General features: G+C 38.8%; 1 protein-coding gene across 1 annotated transcript in view; it reads left to right on the top strand.

Annotated features, from left to right (window-relative positions):
* Nucleotides 1–18,980, top strand: part of EIF3H (eukaryotic translation initiation factor 3 subunit H) — an 84,894-nt gene extending 65,914 nt beyond the window's left edge. The window contains exons 3-8 of the mRNA XM_061373426.1: nucleotides 1,797–1,964; nucleotides 3,456–3,555; nucleotides 4,938–5,087; nucleotides 13,427–13,547; nucleotides 16,082–16,214; nucleotides 18,720–18,980. Coding sequence (XP_061229410.1) covers nucleotides 1,797–1,964; nucleotides 3,456–3,555; nucleotides 4,938–5,087; nucleotides 13,427–13,547; nucleotides 16,082–16,214; nucleotides 18,720–18,817 — 770 coding nt within the window. The 3' untranslated portion in view covers nucleotides 18,818–18,980. The remainder of the gene's footprint in view (nucleotides 1–1,796; nucleotides 1,965–3,455; nucleotides 3,556–4,937; nucleotides 5,088–13,426; nucleotides 13,548–16,081; nucleotides 16,215–18,719) is intronic.
* Nucleotides 18,981–22,432: the final 3,452 nt, after the last annotated feature.

Here is a 22,432-nt window from a genome sequence, read left to right as displayed (position 1 = left end):
CTCTCCCACCCACCCCCTCTCCCCCCACCAAAACCCAGCAAAATCTTCAAGTTTGACTGAGCTGCTTTGACAAGCTAGATCCTAGTTTTGCTGCTGTGAGCAACATTGGGGTGCTACCTGCTAGAGTATGGGGATTGCTGTGTGAAGAGTGTGCTTGCAACACCAAAATATGTTTCTGAAAGTTGTGCAATAAAAGCAGGCTTAAGATTTATTTTGATGTGGCAAGGGGAAGGTTTTCATACTGACTTCAGGACAGCTGATTGACCAGTTCTGCCACCTGGCTGTCCTAAAGTGTGCAGTGGCATCTTTAGGTTTGCCCAAATGGTGCAGGTCTTCTCTTTTTTCCTTGCTGTGTGTAACAGGATTTCAGACTGTAGCCTGGATAGATTTGCTGTATTAGTTTTGGGGCACTGTATTATCGTGGTGTTCTGGATGAAACACAAATTGCAAGTCATTTCTATTAAGATATTGTGAACTAGAATACAAGCACCAACATTTGCTGATGGAAAAAGTCTGCAAGGGTTTGTATAAGTGTGCATAGATTACTTTAAAAATACAGTCAGTAAGATACGGCAATTAAATGAAAAGGGCCAGCAGGCTGCAGAATGTAGATTGTGCTGAAAGGCTGATAAGCTGGAAAAATATTCGCTCAATCTTGAAAAATGTCTCCTCATATCTTTATGGAATATGGTCGGACTTTTATTTTGCTCTTGAAAGGATATGAAGTGGGGGTCTGAAAATGTAGCATGGTCTGTCCCTTAATTTATGTTGCTTTCTTTTATAATGGATATCATATTTGCAGCTGCAGACAAAATTTAAGGATTGTGCGGTGTTATTGCATATGATTTCCTATCACTTGAGCGTTGCTTCATCTGATAATCGCCCTGCAATCTGTTTCCTTAAATTTAACTAGCAGGCACAGTGTCTTGTCTGTTTAAAAGGTCTGGTAAGTGATAAGGTGTGCTGATCTGCTTAATGGGATTATGCTAAACATTCCTGAACAGAATTCTGTTCCATCAAGGCAATCTGTTTGAATGAAGCATTTAGTAGAAATAGGATTTATGTGTTGGTACATTGAAACATTACAGCTGTTGGTATAAAAAGCCTGACAAAAAATACTCCTTACAGTCTAAGGTAACTTAGTGTATATAAATATGCATGTCTGTTATGTAGAATATATACATACATGCAAACTTATGTGTTTATATACATCTAAAAAGAGTAAACAGTGTTGAAAAATTGAAGATAAATGCAGTCAAAACTATTTGACAGCTATAGCTGGTCCCCTAAACTCTAATACTGAAATGTAGTTTTACATTGTGAAAAAGACATAAATAGTTTATCTTCTGTATCATATAGTCACTACATAATTTGCCTTTGGATTCCAAAAGCTATTTTAATTCCAGACAGTATTTCAACTTAAATCACAGTATTTCTTTGTCACTGAATGGTAAAATGTTAGTGCTTAATGGAACCCAGTATCCAAATTATTATTATTTTTTATGAATGAGCAAGGTAATGCACATTGTAAATGACGTGTAACAGTTTGTTGATCACTTCAGCAATTAACTGCAGCTGAAAAAAGTCTGCTTACTCAGGCTTAGTCTTATTCTAATTTTCTGAGGAAGCTCTGGATTTTAATGAAGACAGTCCAGCAGTGAACAAACAAACTTAAAGGCTTTTGCAAAAATGAAACCAAAATAGAATACAATTTACTCATTTAATATCAAGCTGTCTCTCAAAATAGTACAGATTGTGTAAGTTTACTTTTTAACCATACTTCTTATTTAACCTAGTTCAATACCAGATGGAAATGATGCGAAGCCTTCGCCATGTAAACATTGATCATCTTCACGTTGGCTGGTACCAGTCCACATACTATGGCTCTTTTGTCACTCGTGCCCTCCTGGACTCCCAGTTCAGTTACCAGCACGCAATTGAGGAGTCTGTAGTTCTCATTTACGGTTAGTATGAGGTTTCCTTTATTATTCTTTTCCCCTCTTAATATTATTACTACTATTTTTGTATTCTGTCTTTTGCCTGTAAGAGTAGCCTGGCAGGCCTTTTCAAGTAAATACCAACCCTGTGTCTACGGCAGCCTCAGCAGCAGCTAAGTCTAGACAGGGTTTCCTTCTTTCTGTTTATTTTTCTTGCTATCAGAGCCCTGATGTGTACGTTTTGGAATGCTGGAGTAGCTGCTTCATTTTTATTCCTTCATCTCCCCTCCCTTGTCGAAGGGGCTGGTGGAACCCGACCAGATGTCTAACAAACCCTGCTTGCTAGCGTGTCTGGCTCTGTACGTGACTGACCAATCATCGCACGAATTGCCAAGTTTTTTTTATACCTCTGACAGAAGCATACAAAACCTGGACTGTTTCTTAGCACAAAGATTTTTTTCTTTTCTGACTATTTAATGGTGTTTCCTCAAGCTCTCCAGACCAGATGTTCTGTGCTGTATCAGAACCGTAGGCAATTTAACAGCTTTATAGCCTCCCCCTCCCCAAACACTCACAGTTTGCCATATCTGGCAGACTTGCATATAGTTTCCAGCTGAGAAGTAAATGTAACGTCCTGAGTATCTGTCAGAAAAAATACTAATGAATACGATCAATCTTATGAGCTGCCCCAAAATTGTTTCAGTATGTTAACAATTGGATTACAGTAAAGAACAAGTTGTTAAAGTATACTTATATTGGCTGGAAACATTGCATCATCAGACCTTGATGAATTTTCCACTTGTTTCAGTCTATTTTGGTTTTCATTTTATCACCGATTGCTAAAAGTTTTACTGTGTTAAGTTTCAGACAACATGAATGTTAACACAGCTTTTATTCTCATGTTGGCATGCTACAGCCGTTATCATGCTGCAAGTGTTAAGCTTCTTTGTCCTAGGAATGTAACAGTTTGTTTAGAAAATTTCCCCCTAAATTCAGTAGAGTTTGTCAAGGCAAAGCTAATCTTTTTATATACCAGTTACATCGTTATGCACAAAGCAGCAGGGCAACTTGATCTGAATTAGCTTATTGCAACTCTAAAATCACTTTTTTTTTTTTGGTATAAAGTAGAGTTTAATGATTTTTAATTTAGTGCTTAATGACTGGAGGGAAAAGTCTGTATTTAGATGAGGTAGCTCTTACATAAGTTTGTGGAGAGTTCGTATTAAGAAAATGTGAATTAGACCTTTAATAGGGAAATAATGTTGCAAGTAGAATGGATCTAGATTCCCCCCATGTTCTCCAACTTATTTTTATTAGTTATCTTCACTGTGTATAATTGGACGTATTTTATATTCCAATACAATAGGTTTACTTCTGCTGTAGTGGCTTTTCTGTGCTGCTTGTCTGAATTTTCCTCCTATTATTTTCCTCCTGTTTATGTCATTTAGATATTAAAAAAAAAGAAAGAAAACCAATCTGGGGTTAGTAATAATACACTTCCTCTATTTTAAATTACAGATCCCATTAAGACTGCCCAAGGGTCGTTGTCACTGAAGGCGTATAGGCTGACTCCTAAACTGATGGAAGTTTGCAAAGAAAAAGACTTCTCTCCAGAAGCGTAAGTGACTTAAAAGAATGTTTTCTCATCAGTTTTGCTGGATAATTTGAGAGGCAGAGGGGTACAGAGGGTGGTGAAATACTGTATCTTAATATCCCATGTAATAGTGTGTGCCAGGAAAACTGGCTATATATGGGTACCGACAGATGTGCACTATACAGTGGGCTGCGAAGGCATGAACATCTGTCTGGGCATCTGAGTAAGAGCTGAAATGGTGGGACTTGAACTGATTTTGGAGGTGGTCAGTGGACTGGCTGTAAAGACCATGGTGAAAATGGCTGTATCTGGGAACAGGGTCAAGAATATAAAAACAGAAATGGAGAAGGAAATAGCTGGTCTGTCTTTAAAAGCTCTTTTCTTTTTCCAGAAGGAAAATTGAACAGGTATTCTGGAATAGCTGCTGTTCTGTATTTATTCCAAATTAACTCCCCCGTGTGGACAGAAGTTTCTGGAGTAAAGCAGAATAATTAGTCTGTAATAAAAGATTAGCCACTTGTAATAGATGTAGGCCTGGGTAGTCTTTTTCCTCAAACAGCTTGGTGTTCAACAGCAAAAGCACTTGTTAAACATTCTTTGTTGAGGAAAGATGGAAACATTTCATTGCTTGGAGTGAAAATACAACATTTCCATGATAAACAAATCTGTGCTTAGTCAAAAAAAACAGGGCGAGGGGGAGCAGGGAAGGAAAAGCATAAAACCAATATGCATACAAAGAAGTTAAGAATATATTTCCTTAAAAACTTACAGATCATGCTTGCATTTCCAGGCTTTTATGAAAGGTCTACCTTGTTATAAAGCAGTAATAGTAGTTTTTATGTGTATATTGTTAAAAAAATATACTCTGGAAATTTATATTAATATCCACCATGGAATTTAGTTATTCCAAAACACACACTGTTTTATTTTGCCAATCTAATTTTTGGTCAGTAAAAATTTTAATTATTCAGCTGTTGGGGAAATTGTTTTTCATTGTAGTAGTTATGATTTTAAAGGTATATCAGTGTCATGTGGTAACTAACTGCTTACTTCTGTTTAAGAAACCCTGATGGCAGGGAGATCAGTGAAATATTTGGAAGGGGCAGAGTTAATCCTGTTAGTACAGTCTTTTGCTGGAGGCTTTTTCATGTAACTAATGTATTAGCAAGCAAAGCGGCTGCTTGACTTCTGAGAGTTTTTCCTAGAGCAGCTTTTCCTAGTCTTTGTAAACGTGAGATTTTGCCATGCAGATGCTCTCTTAACAAAACTTGACTCTTGTTTGATTGTGGAACTATGAAAATCAAGAGTTTTTACAAAATCGCCAGTTGCTGGAACAGCAGTTCAGCAAAAAGAACAAGGAAGCTACTGGTTATATTAATAAAAGTTTTTTAAACTTTTTTTCACAGCTTGAAAAAGGCAAATATTGCTTATGAAAATATGTTTGAAGAAGTGCCCATTGTAATTAAGAATTCATACCTGATCAATGTGATGTTGTGGGAACTGGAAAAGAAATCCGCAGTAGCCGATAGACATGAATTGCTCAGTCTGGCTAGCAGGTAAGTACTTGTTACAATAATGGATGTATTTTTATTCGCTTTCCCAAACCACAGTTTAACACCTTGGGTGAAATCCCAGTCTCATTACAGTCCATGGAAGCTTTGCCTTGACTTTTAGTGGGGTTAAGACTTTAGCCTTCATGTTCTTTTGCTGAAGGAAAAAACTGTGTGGTAAAACTATAATTTTAGATTGAAGGGCTAAATTCAGTCTGTAATCTGTATATACCTGTACTTCTTGAAGTGTAATCTTTTCAGAAGTGTATGTTTCTTCAGGAAAATACTGACCTTGATAATTCAGGCAAATAGATCTGGAAATAAAAGTTGCTTCTAAAAAAATATTTCTTAAGTAATTCTAGGAATTATTTTAATAAAAAATAAAGCACATTTGTTCTACTTTGGTAGCAGGATGCATTTGAAACTAAACTAACATAATAAAGCCTCTATCTGAGAAACTGGCAAAAATGCTCAGACTGATTGTCATGACAGCCAGCATTCATGATGTCAGAAATTGTTTTAAGAGTTTTTGGAATGATCTTCTCATAACTTTATGTAGGAATAACTTTTTGTTCCTGTAGTATTTTTCCCCCTGAAAATACCTTTATGATAACAGAATAGGCATGACCTGTAGCATTATGATTAGAAATTTGGTGGTACTCAAATCTTACACAACACAGTACAGTTAATCAGATTATTATTGGGCTGACCAAAATAACCACATACGTAAAATGATGCAATGTCTTGCTGAATGTAGAAACTGGGATGTAGTCACCAATAGGTTTTTGGGGTGTAACACTTCTTTTTATGTCAAGATACTGTCTGCCAAGATTCTGATCCCCTCTGACTCTGACAACCAAGCTAGCTGAATACTACTGGCCTCTTTAATTTTTACTTTTTTCCACTCCCCTCTCCCCCTTCACATGTAAGGCTAATACTGGTTAATGGACCAGGAGTGCTAGTGGTCCATATGTTGCCTGAGTTAGCAGAAATTTTCTACTCCTTTTTCTTTACTCGAGCTTATGTGGATGTATCGAGGGGTCTGTTTGCTTTTAGAGAAATCAGTCAAGAGAGAGCAGATGTAGTGTTGAACGCTGCCAGGGAATTCACAAATTGCCACAAGAGGTACTTACTCCCTAATTTTGCCCAGTCAAATTGTGACTTTGCACCTTGGAATTAACAGTGGCAATAATTTTTTTCTGAGGTGTTCAGTATGCTTGACTTTGCAGGCTTTCTGTCAGGTTCTTTCCTTGGTCAAAGATCACAAAGTTTTCTCCATCTGAGGAGAGGGTGGGCACTGGATCTAAGACATGATAGTGACTCCTAATGAATTCTACCACTTTACTGTGAAGAGGAGGATTGTGCTGAGCAATTTTTCCAGGTGACCAGACAGCATTTCCCGGGATTGTTCCTATGGGTTTGCTCCTGTAAAATAGGCTGGGGCTACCCAGCAGCCTGGATCCTAGCACAGGCTGTTGCTAGTCATGCAGTACAGTTTTGGAAATGGAAATTGATTTGAACAGATCACAAAGCACATTTGAAGTTTTTCATTGGCCTTACATCTTATATAGTAACTGTTCTGTAGCACTGCCCTGACTCAAGATAAAAGGTAAGAGCTGTACAAATTAATTTCCTTTCTGAAATGATGGTGTTAATAGCCTGGTGCAAGACAGGCTTTTATGTTGGTCCTTATGTAGGTAAACAGGATGAGAAGTTAACAGGAAAAACACAAGCCCCAAAGAAAAAGGAAACATCATCGTTTGTGTGTAGGAACCCTTCACAACAGGAAAAAAAGTGATAACTTTTTTCTTAATGAGTCAGATTTTCTTTTCGGTGGCTTTTTTTGGAGCAGTGCAGTGCTGTTGTTGACAATGACACAGGTGGAACGGGATTCTTCATAAACCTGGTTAGAAGTGCCTTTTCAATTAAGTGTGTTTCTTTGAACTTAACCAGTTACTATCCCATATACTGGCAGCATTTTCTTGACCTTATTGAAGTCTAAAATTTCCCACTAATGGGGAATTAATTCAACACATTCATCAGTTTTCAGAGGTGTTTTCTGCATTATGTCTCCTGAACTGATTTTCCTGGCAGAATTCTGGCTTGCCTGGTCTGTTTGAGGAATATAAGGTGCTTAGTTTAGTTTGAAGGAGAGAAAACTTTGGGAATTACCCCAGTGGGTTTATTTCGAGGTTTTTGTACTTTTTATATTTATTTATTATTAATATTTGATAACTGCTTTTAGGTACTGGGCAGGTTACATTCAGTAATACCTTGCAGTGGTATAACTCAGCAGCTGGCAGGTGAAAACATTTTAATGCTTGTTTATTCAAGGTAGAGTGACTTGTACTGCCTGTTGAAATACTTGACTAGTTTTTACTTGAATTCAACTATGAAGATTTCTCTATCAGAGCATATATTGCCTGAAGTAGGGGAGTTCAAACCCCCACTGTTTTGGAATTTTATTTTTCGCTTCGTGTTTCCTTATTTTTGTCTTTGAAGAGTTGTGGCTAAAACACTTCAGATACCAACTTTTAATTTTGGTGCATATCTTCCTCCCTTACCTTTGCTATTGTAGAAGTAGTTGGCAGTAACTTTAAGCTACTTTTTCTTTTTTGTCTGTTCTTTCTTCTTTTTATTTTTTTTTTCCTTTTCTAGGGTTTGGGGTTGGTTGGGCTTTTTTGGTGTTTGGTTGTGGGGGGTTTTTTTTGGACTTTTGTGAGCATCCCTGAACCTTTTTTAATCTTCTGAAGCAATGGTTTTGGCAATGAGATTATTTACCCATAGTTCTTCTCTGGAGTTTGTTTCATCAAGATTCTCACGTGTTCAGCCACCCACCTTGTCTGAGTTTGAAGCTGTACCCATTTGAGGTACTTTGTCTGCATCTTAATATCTTTCTCCTTTTGAAGTACATTTTGATAATTGTATAAAGCAGTTTACTTTTTGGGGCATAAATTTGTGTTTCTCATGTGAAATCTGAATTAACTGGAATATTCTGGGGAAAGAAGTTGCAGGCATAATAGCACAAGACTAGCAAGTAATAGCAAGCAAAGGCCTTTTGCTCAAACTGTTATCCTCCTGCTACCCTTAAGGACCAAAATGTCTTGAAGACCTTGGAGTACTGCCAGTCTTTTGATAGAGACTCAGGAATTAAAATCCTGTCAGATAATGTTCCAGATCTTCAGAGAAATAATTACAACCAACTTTCCCATTCTCATCCATCTCTTCCCTATTCTATTGATGATGTAGCTTAAATTAAAAAAAGCTTTTTTGTGGTCTAGCTTCATAATAGGGTTGTTCTATAATATCTCAATTTGTCTCAAGCAATTTTTCTAATAGTGTGCGTCAGTGGAAGCAAACATGTGCTGAACATTTACTGCAGCAACATCTACTTGGCAGATACATTTTTTAAACATCAGACACAGTATGTTTGCGAAAGTGACATAAGGAGGGTTCCTTTGGCTTTTGAAAACACTATTAACCTTTATACATTGTACTGCTTATTCAGAAATCTCAATGTGCTTAACGGATTATTAAAATAATTATGAAAATCTCTAATTTACAGGTGGGGGAAGCTGACACAGAGGGGGTAAATGTGTTGCCCAAAGGCACACATCAAAGTCAGAGTAGAAAAGGGAATGGAACTCGAGACTCCTGACTTAAATATCTCATTCAAACAAAATCCTCTTAAAAAGAGCACAGGTTGAACTCAGGCTGAAATGCTGAGATGTAAACAAGTTTTGCTAAGCAGTGGGAATGTTCCTTAGAAATACTTAATAAAAAAAAATGTGCTTTGCCCAGCAATACCTCTCTAATCCATCCAAAACTGTTTCCACCAGTAGGAGAAATACTGCACAGGCTGGCACCTTTCCCCAAAAACAGCGACTCTGAGAGGAACTTTGGTGGAAAGTAGCAAAAATGAGCAGCAAATACAGCATTTTCTTACGTTTCCTCCAGCTGCTCCTTGTTCTCATCTTCCTTGGCCAGGGTGTGGGCAAAATGAAATCAGTGAGGGGATAAATTTATGGCAGTTGTAGGCAAGTTTAGGGGACTGTCGTTTTTTGGATACCTCCAGCTTCAGAATCGTTATACCGGAAAGTTAGGTGCCTGGGTGCACCAGTGATTCAGATCTTAGAGGCTGGGTGCCTCTCTTCCCTCCCAGGCCAGCGCATGTAAGTGGGCAGAGTGTGAGCTGGGGCTCATGAGCTGTGTGTAGAGACAGTTATGAGTACGACATGGCAAGCTTAGCATGCTGTGAATTGCTGCCTTTCTTTGAAGATTTTGTGTCTGACTGGAGGCCACGTTTTGGGTATTTCAGACCTTTAGCGAGTGTGTGTTTGGAGTTCTTTCCTGATTAAAGATGCTGAAGTAAATATGGGCTTCATGTGTAGCTCCCCATTACGAATGCTACAGAAGCAGAGCCAGTTTGAGGTTATAGCCCCAGCTGCTTGCATCATTTCTCCCCACTACCCCCATTTCATCTCTACACCCCTCCCACCCTCAAAGATTTTTATTCCCTCATCTGTTTCAGAATATGGCTGTACAAATAGCTTTGTGGAATAGTCTGGTGGAAAAAGTCAGGCTCCCACTCTTCCCTTCAAGCCTTTCCCTCAGCCTCCCTACAAAAAAGAAACCCCAACAGAGGGTGTTTTTGCATTTACAGTAGGCTGTTTCACTGAGAGGGTTTGAAGTGTGCCCACGTAAACAGCTGAATCCATGCAGCTGAGAGTGCTGTAATCCTTGGGCAAAGAGGGAGGGAGAGGCAGGAAGATGCTGATGCTGGAACCTCTTAAACTGGCTTTGCTGGCAACAGCAGACTGCACCTTTGTTCTCCCTGCTGGTATGAGCCTTGCCTCAGGAAGGGGGAGACATTCATTCAGGTCCCTTATCCAGATCCATATGCTAACAGGATGCCCTCATGTAGTGAGTGATCCATGCGTGTAGTTAACGTACAGTTGTCGTCCTACCCTTCTGTGGATGCTAGACCATAACACCACCAAATGCAAGGCTCGCCAACAGGAAGAAGACGGAAAGGATGGTGGCTGTTATCTGCAGATGAGGCTACTCTGCTCACAGGTTTCTACTTCTCACCATCAGAATTATTTGACCTTTGATAACTGCTAATCAAGGAGTCAAAAGTAAGCCATGTATCAAGGAGTCAAGTTCATATCTGCCCTTTTGGGTGAAGGATTGTAATTCATCAAATATATGGTTGTTACAGCAAAAATTCACAGCATGAGAAATTGCTTTGCAGGTTACACTCTCTAGTCTGTTTTGTTTTGGGTTTTTGCTAAACAGACTTGAACAGTTTCTCTTTGGCAGTTTGTATTGTTTGTCCGGTTTTGGCATGTTTGATTGTGTCATCCAAGCTGTATAGATAAGGCTCAAATGATAAATTTCTGAAAGTTTTACATGTAACTCACTGCAGGTGAGTGATCCTAATAATTCTGGTGAAGGAGTTCTCTCACATTACATTATTTCTTCGTTAGATGTGTAAGAATCCACATGACTTTTTTTTTTGTTTTTGCCTGTCCTAACTGCAGGAAAAGCTCCCTTCTAGATTTTTTCTCCTTTTGTTATCTATATTTCTCCCCAGATAAGAACGCAGTCCCCATGTGTGGACTTCCTGTTGCTTAGTGTGATATCAGTTCTGCAGCTGGTACTTTTCTGCCAGGAAGACTCACTGATACCTGAGGTTTGGTGGTGCCCTGGTGCTATATTAAGGTGAAACATTTAGTTCAGTTCAGGACTGTGCTCAGATCATCATCACTGGGTGATCTGAGACCTGGCTTGTTTCAGGCTTTAGCCACTAAAAAGGCTTAAGATCACTGGACCACATCCAGTGGACACATGTGGTGTGGACACTGGTTTCTTAGCACCAGCTGTTCTGCTTTATAGATCTGTTCCTGTTGCTCCACACTACTCACTAATCTAAATGTAAACTCAATTTAATTGACTCTTTCACTGCATCAGCTGGCTGAAATGCCTCCATTGGAAAAGCATGACTTTATTGCCAGTGCCTCAGAACAACTAACGCAGATGCTGAGCTCCACCTTCTCAGCATGTGACTATCACAGAGACTTACAGGAAAATTGGCCTTGATGGGGATGTGAGCAGGATTTACTGGCACTCCACTTCTTTTTTCTTTTTAATTTTTTTACTTTTTTCAGTTGCATTTACATGTAGGGGGCATTTAGGTACCTGGCAGTGACATCTTTAAGGTCTGCTTTAGGGGACTGCACAAGGTAGGGAGGTGCCTAAAAGAGCCTTTGGTCTGAATAAGTGTATGATGAGTCTCATGGGCTGGAGCAATGCGATTTAATTTCCTAAATCTCACCAGAATAAGCTTCAGCTGAACAAAACTTGCTTAAGCATCATATCTATAGGTTTTTACAAATTAATTCCTGTTGGGCTATTTTTTAAGAGATGAAGCAAGAAAGGGTATCAGTGACTTGAGAACTGAGGAAAAAACTGGTCCTGTATTTGCAGCATACTTATCACTTCATGTCTCAGTTCACATCTGTTTAAGTTATCTGGTTTTAGCTTTTTGTTTCCCTAGCAATGAGAGCAAACACTATACTACTGCTACTTCTAACAATAACTCTCTGTTTCTGTATTCTGCTGTACTAAGCTGGTCCCAAGGATATTCACATAAAATTATTCCTTGTAACCAGCTATATTTCATATGGACACTATCTGTAAAATAATTATGTATTCCTGATGTCCACATACTCTACAAGGCTACAAGTGTGTACCTACATAGGCATTTCTGATAATCTCCAGTTCTAACGTTAACTCTGTATAATATAAACTCTGTAAAAACCTGAAAATATGCACAGCTCTAGCCAGGGCAGTATTCCACAGTTCTAAATATTGTGTGCTTGAAATGCTCAACCAAGAAAACCCAAGGAGTTTAAAAATAATTATTATAGTGGCGCCTTTCTTGCTGCTGTGTAGCTGAAGTCCTCCTCACCATCTGCCTCTGTATGCAACTGAGATTTAAAGCTCTAGCTTGTGAATAAATTGTGGTCTGAAGTTACTGATACAGCCTTTTGTTCAGTGAGCAGACAGCTCAGGTAGTGAAGTAGCTGTCCTAGTTCTTGGATATAAGGGTGTCTTTAGCTACGTTCTCAGCAGGTAACCTTTAGTGCCTCAGTACGTTACGAGCTTCTGTCTCCAGCTATGGCTTCTATGGATTTGGTTAATAATTCAGACTTTAAAAGTGACGTACATAGTACTACGTGTGTTTCCATTTTCACTTTATGCCTGTCTCTTCCAGTTAGTTTCTCCAGTCCATAGGCTGTAGGATGGGGTAGAAATGCATTGCAAACAGCAGAAAGAATCTCAGATAACCTGAAGGAGCAGTGACTGAAGGATATTGCTCTGACAGAGAAGTGTACCAGATTTTTTAGTTGAAAGAAACTCTTGCGAATAGTAGTGGATTTCGGCTGAGGAGGAGAAAGATGGAGTTTAGCTTTTGAGTCACTGGTCTTCAGCCAAGTAGGACTGGGTAAGGCTTATATCAGAGCCAGCAAACTAGGTTCTGATCAAAGGGATCAGCAGAGAGCAGTAAGTATCCTTCTTTTACTGCACTGCTCTGTGAACACAGTTTAGGATGAATACTGTCTCCATGGGCACCAGCCTAGAAACTTCCAAAACTTTGACTTGGAAGGTATACGTTAAATTGAACATTCCTGCAAAATACTGAATCCATTGCTAAAAATGGTTACAATAAAAGTTGTTTAACAGACAGCATTTGTCTGGCCAAAGCAGTAGATCGCATAACTGGAGCTGGATGCGCCCAGCCTAGCTGCTTCCATGTTGCCTATGGTATGGAATGTCAAGCTGGCTGGACTGGACGCAATACTTCACTCCCTCTCAACAGCAGCGATGTCTGCCGAACTTCCAGGTGTGGTCTGATGGACCAGTTAATGAGATAGAGTTATGAAGAATATTTAACTATCCCTGCAGAGGGGTAGTTAAATATCTGTGAAAGAGCTAGCAGTAGCTTGAAACCAGACTCTTTGAACATATCTCCTGAAACCAGGGTTGCACGCCACAAAAACATCAGGCTTTTCCTTTTAAGCATTTTACCTGCATCTGCAATATCAGTAAAACCATGCAAGGTGGTGTTTTAACTATGAGGTTCCCTGCAAAGACCGAAAGACTGGCGTTTGCAGTGTGGCAAGGTTGCTAGAGGAGGTGCCATGTAAAGCATCATCAAATGAATATGTGAACAAAGATAACCAGGATCTTAAAAATTTGCAAACTGTGCCATTAGTGCAGAAATGCTGGTCAAGTGACTTTTTAAACAAATTTAATCTTTCATGAATGTTTTATTTCAGTAACCACCTAGGGAAGAGTCTGCAGCTGCTGATGGACAGAGTGGACGAGATGAGCCAAGACATTGTTAAATACAATACCTACCTGAGGAATGTAAGCAAACAGCAGCAGCAGAAACACCAGGTCAGTTGCATGGAAAACCTGAATGAGAAGATTTTTTCCGGCAGAATATGGTTTGGCTGGTGTTATGTAAAACAGATGAATTTGGATTTAAGCAAGATAAAATTCTTACAGAAACGTATCTATTAAGTAGCTCTATAAAATGTGCTAGTCCCTGAGGAATGGATTCACTTGTGCTGACATGTAATGTGGATTGGTCTTCCTTTGCTGTTTTACATGTTTGTTAGTAATTTATGATAAACCAGAATCATTGATAAATATGCTGTGGACACAGGGATTAAGCGTTTAGTAAATGAAATGAAAGAGCTGAAACTACAAGTGAACTGTTCCAAAATAAACTGTTTTAATACCATCACATGTAGTCATGCATCTAGAGATAAAGAAACACAGTCCATATTTAAAAGACAGCAGACTGTTCTCTGATTAGAAATGACATTTTAGTCATGTTTTGTATCATTAAATAGTGATACTGATCAGGTGATGCCAGTCTCTAATTCCTGATGCTTTAAGGGCCTTTTTAAAATGCTAAGTAGTCTGAATAGAGAATACTAAGTATGGAGGCTGGCTCTCAGTGGCCCTGCTTGAGTAGAGGAGTTGGACAAGGTGACCTCCAAAGGTCCCTTCCACCCTCAGCTGTTCTATGCTTTGGAGATGGTGTTACTTCATTTGCTGTTGCTGCATTTGATAAAGCAATACTGTGTCTAATTATAGAATGCTGGTAAATTGGAAAAAAGCACTATGAGAGTGATGTAAAAGCCTGGAAAGCAGATCTTGGTGAATGCAATTCACTTCACATAATAAATTAAGTTAATGAGTGACTTGCTTACTCAAGAAGTACCTGCATGAAAAATAAATTGAACTCTTTAATCTTGCAGACAGAGATATGACAAGATTCAGTATTGGCCAACTGAAAATGGGCCAGGCCACTCTAAAGATAAAATATTGCAGGTACTGCTACACAAAGTAGCTAATTATTAAGAAAAGAGCACCTGTAGTTCATGTGAAGTGCTTCATCACTGACTATTTTAAAATCAAAATTGGCTTTTTCACTTCAGTGAAGTGTAGCTCGAACAAGGAGTATCTTAGGAAAGCAGCAGTGGTCAGTGGTCCCTTCTGGCTTTGTATTTCCTGAGGACATAAAAGCTTCATGGTTGTTATCTTCAGAACATTTATTTTCCTTTGCTGCCTAATTTTAATAGAAAGATGGCATCCACTTCAAAGGCTTTTGCTAACAACAAGGGGGTCTATTTATTTTGAAAAGCAGAGCAGAGTAGGTTCCATGGTGTCTCACTTAATTTCTTTACTAACTATAGCTGCTTTAGTAGTGGCTCATTGCAGCATAGTTAGTGGTCTTAACTTCATTTTTAAAACGGAGCAACTGTGATTAAGAGCAAGCTGTTTCAATAGAGAATAATAGGCAGACTGCTGAGAAGTGAATGGGGTAATGCAAAGAAAGAAGAAACTACATGCAATTCACATACAAATATGGGCATTTAAGATTTTATTTTTAACACTGTCCAAAAACATGTATTTGTCACTACTACTGGAAAAAATATTACTTCATTTGAGTATGCCACCAAGTTTGAACCGTTTTCAGGGTCTTATGCACAGATACATTTAAGTAAGTGAGAGAAAACACCCCGTACTCTTTGGCCTGTTTATTTTAAAGATATTTTTTCTGTGTGTTGAACGTGAGGGCTTTGATAGACAAACCTTGCAACTAATTCCTGGCTGTGACGTACAGTACAGAATCTCACATACGTGTTTCTGAATGTGAGAAACTTCTGAAAGAACAAATACATACCCAATAGCCGAAGAAACGGTCTGCTTTAATTTGTATGAAGTTTGAGTAATCTACATGGCAAAGGGAAGCACTGGAGACAAAGCAGAGTAATTTCTGCAAGCTGCTACTCTAGTGCATCTTCTGGTAACCCACAAAGAAATGTCATCAGAGTGGCAGAATAACTAAATAACTGGAATGGAGAAATGAACCGTTATGCTTTGTTTCAGCCACCGCTTTGTTCTCAGTTTAGAGTTAATATTTTGTAGCTTAAAGTACCTTGTTTAATGAGATTCTTTTCCCCTTTTGCACTAATATTGTTTTGACCTTTAACTGGCATAAAATTGAGTATTTCTGGTCTGTATAACTATTTGAGGTAATGGCTTCTCATACCTACATATTCCAAACTTGGTTTCCTTTCTATGTGGGGAAATGGAGGCTTTCATCTACCGTGCTGTATTCTTTCCGTAACCTACAGTATTTATCGCAATGAAAAACAATTTACAAATGAACCCTGCATCTTCAGAACCACAGACTTCTCACTTGTTTAAGGTGCGAGCTTGGGGGGAAATGCCTGTTACCAGTGAATTAAAATCAATTGTGAATTGCATTTACATTATTTGAAATAAACTGAGTTGTTTTGATTAAGCATAATTTAAAATCATACTTGCTAGTTAGACAAGGAGCATCTGAAGAGAAAAGGTTTTTGCTGCTCTGGAAGTCCTGTTGCATTCTGTTTCTGTCGCTTCATTTTCAGTACCAGCAGAGACGTCAGCAAGAAAATATGCAGCGTCAGAGCCGAGGAGAAGCCCCTCTTCCCGAGGAGGACATAAATAAACTCTTTAAACCACCACAGCCACCTCCAAGAATGGAGTCACTCCTTATTGCAGGTAATGTTCTAGCAGCTTCTTCAACTTGTCGTTTCATATATGAATGTTAGCTTGGGAAAAAGTTAGTTGTTACTTTAGAAAGCATCTTAATTTTTCATTATCTTTGCCATTATGGTGTGATATTTTGGCATTGGTAGTATTCCAAATACCACCATTTGTTTAGGCAAAGGCAGTGGTTTCAACCTGTGGTATACAGCCTAGTGTCTGAAGTATTAAATAAAGAAGCTAAGAACAACAGTAGTGGTAGTAGGCAGCCCATGCCTCTGTTAGGAAGTAAGCTTCCACACACAGCAGAATTTTTAACCATCCAGGTAAGTAACAGAAGATTTTTACTCATGTATGTGTGAACATATGTAATTTTTTGAAAGCAATCCACTGTGTTTAACCAGAGTGGCTGCATAAAGCTTTAAATTTTATATATGGACACTTTCTCCCTTTTATTGTACCATGGTACCTAGCTCCTGCTTGACCATCTGTGCCTCCTGGGTTGATGGGAAAGGGCAGGAGAAGCAGCCAGACCCTCTTCCTAGCTCCATTCTGAGAGGATGAAGTAGAATTGTAAAGGAAAGCTGGAGAAATACCCCACGGAGCAGGTTTTCTGCACAAATGGGTATAGCGATTACTGAAGTCAATATGCTGCTCCCTGTACTTACACCCCAGCTCGTACACTCAATTCCAGGAGTGGGGCTGTACAGACAAGAGGCAGGAATAAGCTGTTTGGGCTGTAACTACTGATTGAAAGTAGAGCAGTTATCTGCAGCCCTGAGTTACTGGTAACATCCTCAGGTGTTGAACTGAATCCCCAGCTGAGAAGATTTTACTTTTAGTTTTTACTTTTAGTTTACTTTTAGTTTGTTAGATTTCACTGACTTGGGATATTTTTTTTTTAATTTCTATGGCCAGAGTTTTAGGGAAACTATCCCCATCTTCCTGTACCCCATGGGAAATGGAAGAATAGAAGTGGAACAAAGCATAGGAATAGGTGTTCCCCTCACCACCACCCAGTTTCTTCAGTTTGCTGCTATGATGCAGGGTGTAGCCACAGTTTGGTACAAAAGCCAGTGCCTGTCCTGTGCCTCCTGCAAGGGTGAAAATATCTGGGACCTCACAATGGCAGCAGAGAGCAGTAACCCGGGATGCCCTGCTCAGTAATCTAAATTTGGAAAATGTCATTAGAAAGCAAATTGTTTAGCAGGCTTTTTGGATCAGTTAGCTGTTATCTCGTTTTGCACTGAGAGAAAATTAAACCAAAGTCCTGTCATTTGCTGCACAGAAAAGAGTGCTTTGACATTAAAAAAAAGTGCATTTGAGTTACCACTCTTAAATCTTGGAGTAACCAAGAGATGATTGTTTTAATATTAATACTGTTTCACACTGCTAAGAAGTGCTGCTTTTAGAAGAAATGGGGTTCTTGATTTATTATTCCTTTCAGAGTTTTTCAAAACCCCTACTGTTTTGTTAGTTTTTACCAGTTAATGAATCCTAGCAGCACTGAAGTACTTAAACATTCAGCTTCAACATAGCTTAAAAATGCAACAGAAGTGTGTATGTGTGTACACGTTTGTTTTATGAAAGTGATAGCTTAGGATGAATCATCTCTTATAAGAAGAGGAATTAAAAACTATTATACTTAAAATAAAGAACAGTTTTCAGCCAAAGCACTCTCTCTGTTCTTTTACCATAGTCAGGGGAAGAATTGAAAGCATCCACTTCAACTTAGATGAAGTAAAGTTTGTGGATAAAGAATAAAACTTAGCTCTTTTGTCTCTGAGGCATTTAAAAACTTTTCAAATAGAGCATTAAATTGAGAGTTTATTGGCCTTCTAAACAGCCTTAATTTTGATTAAACTGGCTTCATGTTTTGCTATTCCTAGCTAACAAGGGAAATAACTTGTAGCAGTACGTGTATAAAAATGTTTTGATGGGCACGTTTGATTTGTAAAGCACTGACAAGTCTTCATACCCTGATGATTCTTGAAATAGCTAATAAAGTGAAATATTAGGTGGAAGAAAAGGCTAGGAAAATGTCAAACAGGAGTACCACAATTCTCAATCTGCTACTGAAAAATCTTTGTTACAAATATTTTAAGAGGGACCATAGATGCATAAGAACAGAAGTCAAAATCAGTCTTGTAGTATTTTTAGAGCAACTAAATTGAACTGTTAATGTGATTAAGCTTCTAATACTGCAGCAAGAATTGTTTATTCTTTTTATTGTCAGAAATCTTTTCAGAACTTGTAAGTAATAGAATAATAGGGAAATCAAGGGGACTTTGAGCATACCAGCTTACTTATCCTTCTGGTTTAGTTTCTTCTTCTTCCCAAACCTATTCGGGAATACTGAAAATGTAAAATTTCCATGTGTAGAGTAGTTGAGCTGTTTTGGTTGCTTCTCTCTATAATCCTGAATGATTCATGCATGTTTGGCTCTCTAAAATTTATGTTCTAGGACATCTTTCTGAATTTGAAAGTTGACAAGGGTTTCCTCCTCTTTCCTGTTGACAGGTCAAATTAATACCTACTGCCAGAATATTAAGGAGTTCAATGCACAGAACCTGGGCAAGCTTTTCATGGCTCAAGCTCTCCAAGATTACAACAACTGAAGAAACTTTGCTGTTGCCCTCAGCAGGAAAAGTTATTTACAGTTTTATACTGCTCATGATTCTCTTGAAAATTCAGTATATTGGGAAAAGAGTCTTGTAAAACAGTCACCTTGGTCTGTGTAGAATTCTGCTGTAAGAAAAATAAAGGCAAATTTTAATGATATTTTAGTATTTCCTTATTTGTTGGCCCTATTGGACTGGAATTTTCTGTGGTCACTCAGGTTTTCTAAGTGTCTGGCAGTTATTCATGTTTAGTCATAGCAAATAATACAGGTTTTATTTAACTTGGAATCTGAAATGAAAACAAGTTATTACAAACGTTCGGTATAGCTGACTTCACAGAAGAAACCTGTGAAGATTTCCCAGTTTTGGTTGAGAACTTACAACCATAATGTGCCAGTCACTTGGAGCAGTTGCTTATTTTTATTTTAATCTGTTTGGACAGTCTGGTGTGATGGACCTTCCATATTTCATAGGCTTCACATTTGGAACATACAAAACTAGTTTTATGTGGAGAGTGATCCCCAAGCTGGTTAACAGTTGGACTCAATCTTAAGGATCTTTTCCAACCGAAGTGATTCTGTGAAATCCAGTGGTGCTACTGAAGTCTTCATGACAGAAACTAGAGAAGTAGCTAACCTGGAGCGGCTAGTGTGATGCTTATGGACACCATGCCTACTCTGTATTAACTTTGCCATCTGGAGGTGGCTTTATTCCTGAACTCAGGCTACTTACCTCTTTAACAAGAATGTTAATTTGCAGGTTTAACATGTGGCAACTCATGTGGTTCTTTTTTCTTCTTTTTTGAGTTCTTTTTTGCATCTCATCGCGTGATGAGTTCTGAGAGCCTAAAATGGCTGAAGGACTGTGGTTTGGTCTCTTCAAATAAATAAGATCCTCTAAATGCGGTCCTTGCATGGGGTATTTCAGCCTCTAACGTGAATGTTTTGGAAAGTCAGAAGTATGTGAAAACTGGGGCTTAGACATAGAACTTATTATTTCCAGTCTAAACTATAGTGGTTGCAGTATTTACGTAAATATGGGTGCAGATTTTGTTCAGACCTTGCATATCTTGTAAATTGCCAGTCTGACCTTTTGCCTTGGAAACTTTGGGCACCTGTGTGTTAGCTTTCATACAGTGAACATCTCTGAGGTCAAACATTAGTTAAGGATCCTGCTACAGTGCCACATGATTGAGTTTCATTTGCTATACAAATAATATTCAGTGTGAATTTTTTAGCTTTCTGAAGGACCAAAATAACCGCCAGGGAACAGAAGCAGGAGCAGATAATTAGACTAAGATGAGACATCGGAGATAGAAAATCATCTGGATAACTGGGAATAGAAGACTGACTCTAGTGTCTGTGTACGGAAGGAAGCAGGAGTAACATTATATATACTAGAAGGTGTTAGCAAAATAAATTATTGGAATAGGTTAAAAACAAGCTGTGTGTTTTGAATTAGTTCTTTAAGATTGAGGATATAAATGCAAGAAAGAAGGCAGTAATATTCTAGAGTTTAACAAGATGGGTGAATTTTATACAGCTACGTTGAATGGGCTGAGTGTCAGTTAAAGTCCATGAAGAAATATGGAAGACTTCAGTAGAGATTCATGGTTTCTAAAGGCATGGACCCAAGTCAGACAGGGGAATGAGATACAAAAGTAGGTGAGATGTAAGTAGACTTCGAAGATTATTTGACTATTCTGTTTTGAATCACGCTTTAGGCTTCTGTCATGGTGGAAATAATTGGAGGAATTGTCACTCTCCCTGAGTGAGGGAGGTGGAGTCAGTTGAAGATGTTGCTCTAAAAATGGCTTGTGGAGATTAGGAATTAAAAGGGGATGGGGCTGTGTCTTTGTGCTGTGTTCAGTATGAGCTTCTCCCATTGTGTTTATATTCCTGGAACTTTGCTTTTAGATGTTCCTTCCCCAGTGTGAGTGAACTGGCGGCTCATACACTGTAAGACATGTCCTTCCTTTTCTAATTATCATAGCCCTGCCTATTTCTTCTCCTTCCTTGGCTGTGAAAGGTTTTTCTGCATATTAATAAAAATGTAGTGGCATGGGAGTCTTTAAAAATCACCTGTAAAGAACTTAGCACTGTTTTTGGTTGGCGATCCTGTTGGCGTTGCAGGGGCATGAAAGGCCTCTCTCTTGTGGTTCCATCTCCATCAAGTGTCCGAAGGTAACTTGTTATGCGCACAGGAGACAAAATGTGCATGTAAGGGAAAACTGTCCCTGCAGTCATTATACACACAGTCCAGATCAAGCCATTGTCTTTCCTGTCACACTCCTGACAATGCAGGTGTGTGTTGAGATAAGCAGCTTGTAGTTGGTTTTTATTTGTGCAGAACTATAACCTTTGTAAGAGAAAATGTTAATTTAGAATCCATCTCCAATGGGTGTGAGTCTTACAGGCAAGTCTCCTAAGCTGAAAAGTGAGGTTTGAAAAGAGGAAAAAAAGGGGGTGATTATTTTAGTTTTGATGCTGAAGAAACACAGTATTTTAGTTGGTCGATACTTGGGATCTTCACAAGGATAGGTTCAGTTTTGTTGTAGCATCTACTGCCTGTAATCCAAGCGTACTTGGTGTGCCCTTATCTCAACATCAAGATACAATGCGCTATTTCCATTCTCCTTTCTGTGTTCTCAAAGTTGGACCAAGCTCCATCTAAACTGTAAGCGTTCTGCTGCCGACCGCCTGCATAGAGGAAGCCTGGGTTGTTGTCCCTCCTTCTCCACAGGTTAGCATGGACTTTTTCTTCTCAGCTTCATGTGATGTTCACCCAAATAATTAAACATTGTGGAAGCTAATTTTCTGCTCCACTGCATCTTGTCAAAGCTTGGACATCTGTGCAGAGCTGAGCAGTGCGAGTGTAAGAATGGGTGTGTTTGTGCAGATGTAAACAACTGCACAGAGCAATGAAGGTCTGGGTGAGGTTGCAGATGTCCTTTTGGGTGCTAATGAAGACGTTGGATGGGATTGGCACTTGAAAAGAACATCTGACATCTTCACATTCATCCTTTTTATGCTTTGCACATTTCTGAGTACAGTCATTCATTAATCTTCTTGTATTGCCTCATTTTTTTGCCTTCTGATGAATTTCTGATATGACAAATCACTGGTGACAATCTGAGACATCTTTAAGAAGTAAGCACTATTTAATGGTTCTCACTTGATACTCAAAGGACTCCTAGTGCTCTGTTCAGAAGTCATTAGGAGCTGGTGATGCAAATAATATCCCCAGCCAAGATATGTGCAATGTGTGCAGTAAGAGGAGTTGAATTGCTCTCTGTAGAACTGCTTCTCATCCAGTTTGCCAGCCCTGGGGCGAGAGATATGTCCCTCATGATTTTCTGTGCCTGTGCATTTTTTTTCCCTGGATTTTATGCCTCCTTTTAATTTTCTTCAGATTTTGCCCACAGCTTGTTGATTTTTAAGCAAAAAGAGCATACTGTTCCTTATCTGGTGCCATCTGTCATTGTGTGCTTTGTTTTTCTGCAAATTCCTCTGGAAGGCTTTTTCTGCAGTTGGAAATATGCTGTAAATTTTGTGATCTGAACATCAAAGTCATGGTAGAAGTAACAGTCACTTGGGTGTCAGGTATGGTCCT

This window comes from Neopsephotus bourkii, unplaced genomic scaffold, assembly GCF_033783945.1.
Source record: "Neopsephotus bourkii isolate Nb327-2 ecotype Australia unplaced genomic scaffold, CSIRO-AGI_Nbou_v1 NB_1630, whole genome shotgun sequence".
NCBI classification, from domain to species: Eukaryota; Metazoa; Chordata; class Aves; order Psittaciformes; family Psittacidae; genus Neopsephotus; species Neopsephotus bourkii.
Note: the sequence above shows the minus strand (reverse complement) of the source record. Positions and strands in the feature narration are given on the sequence as shown.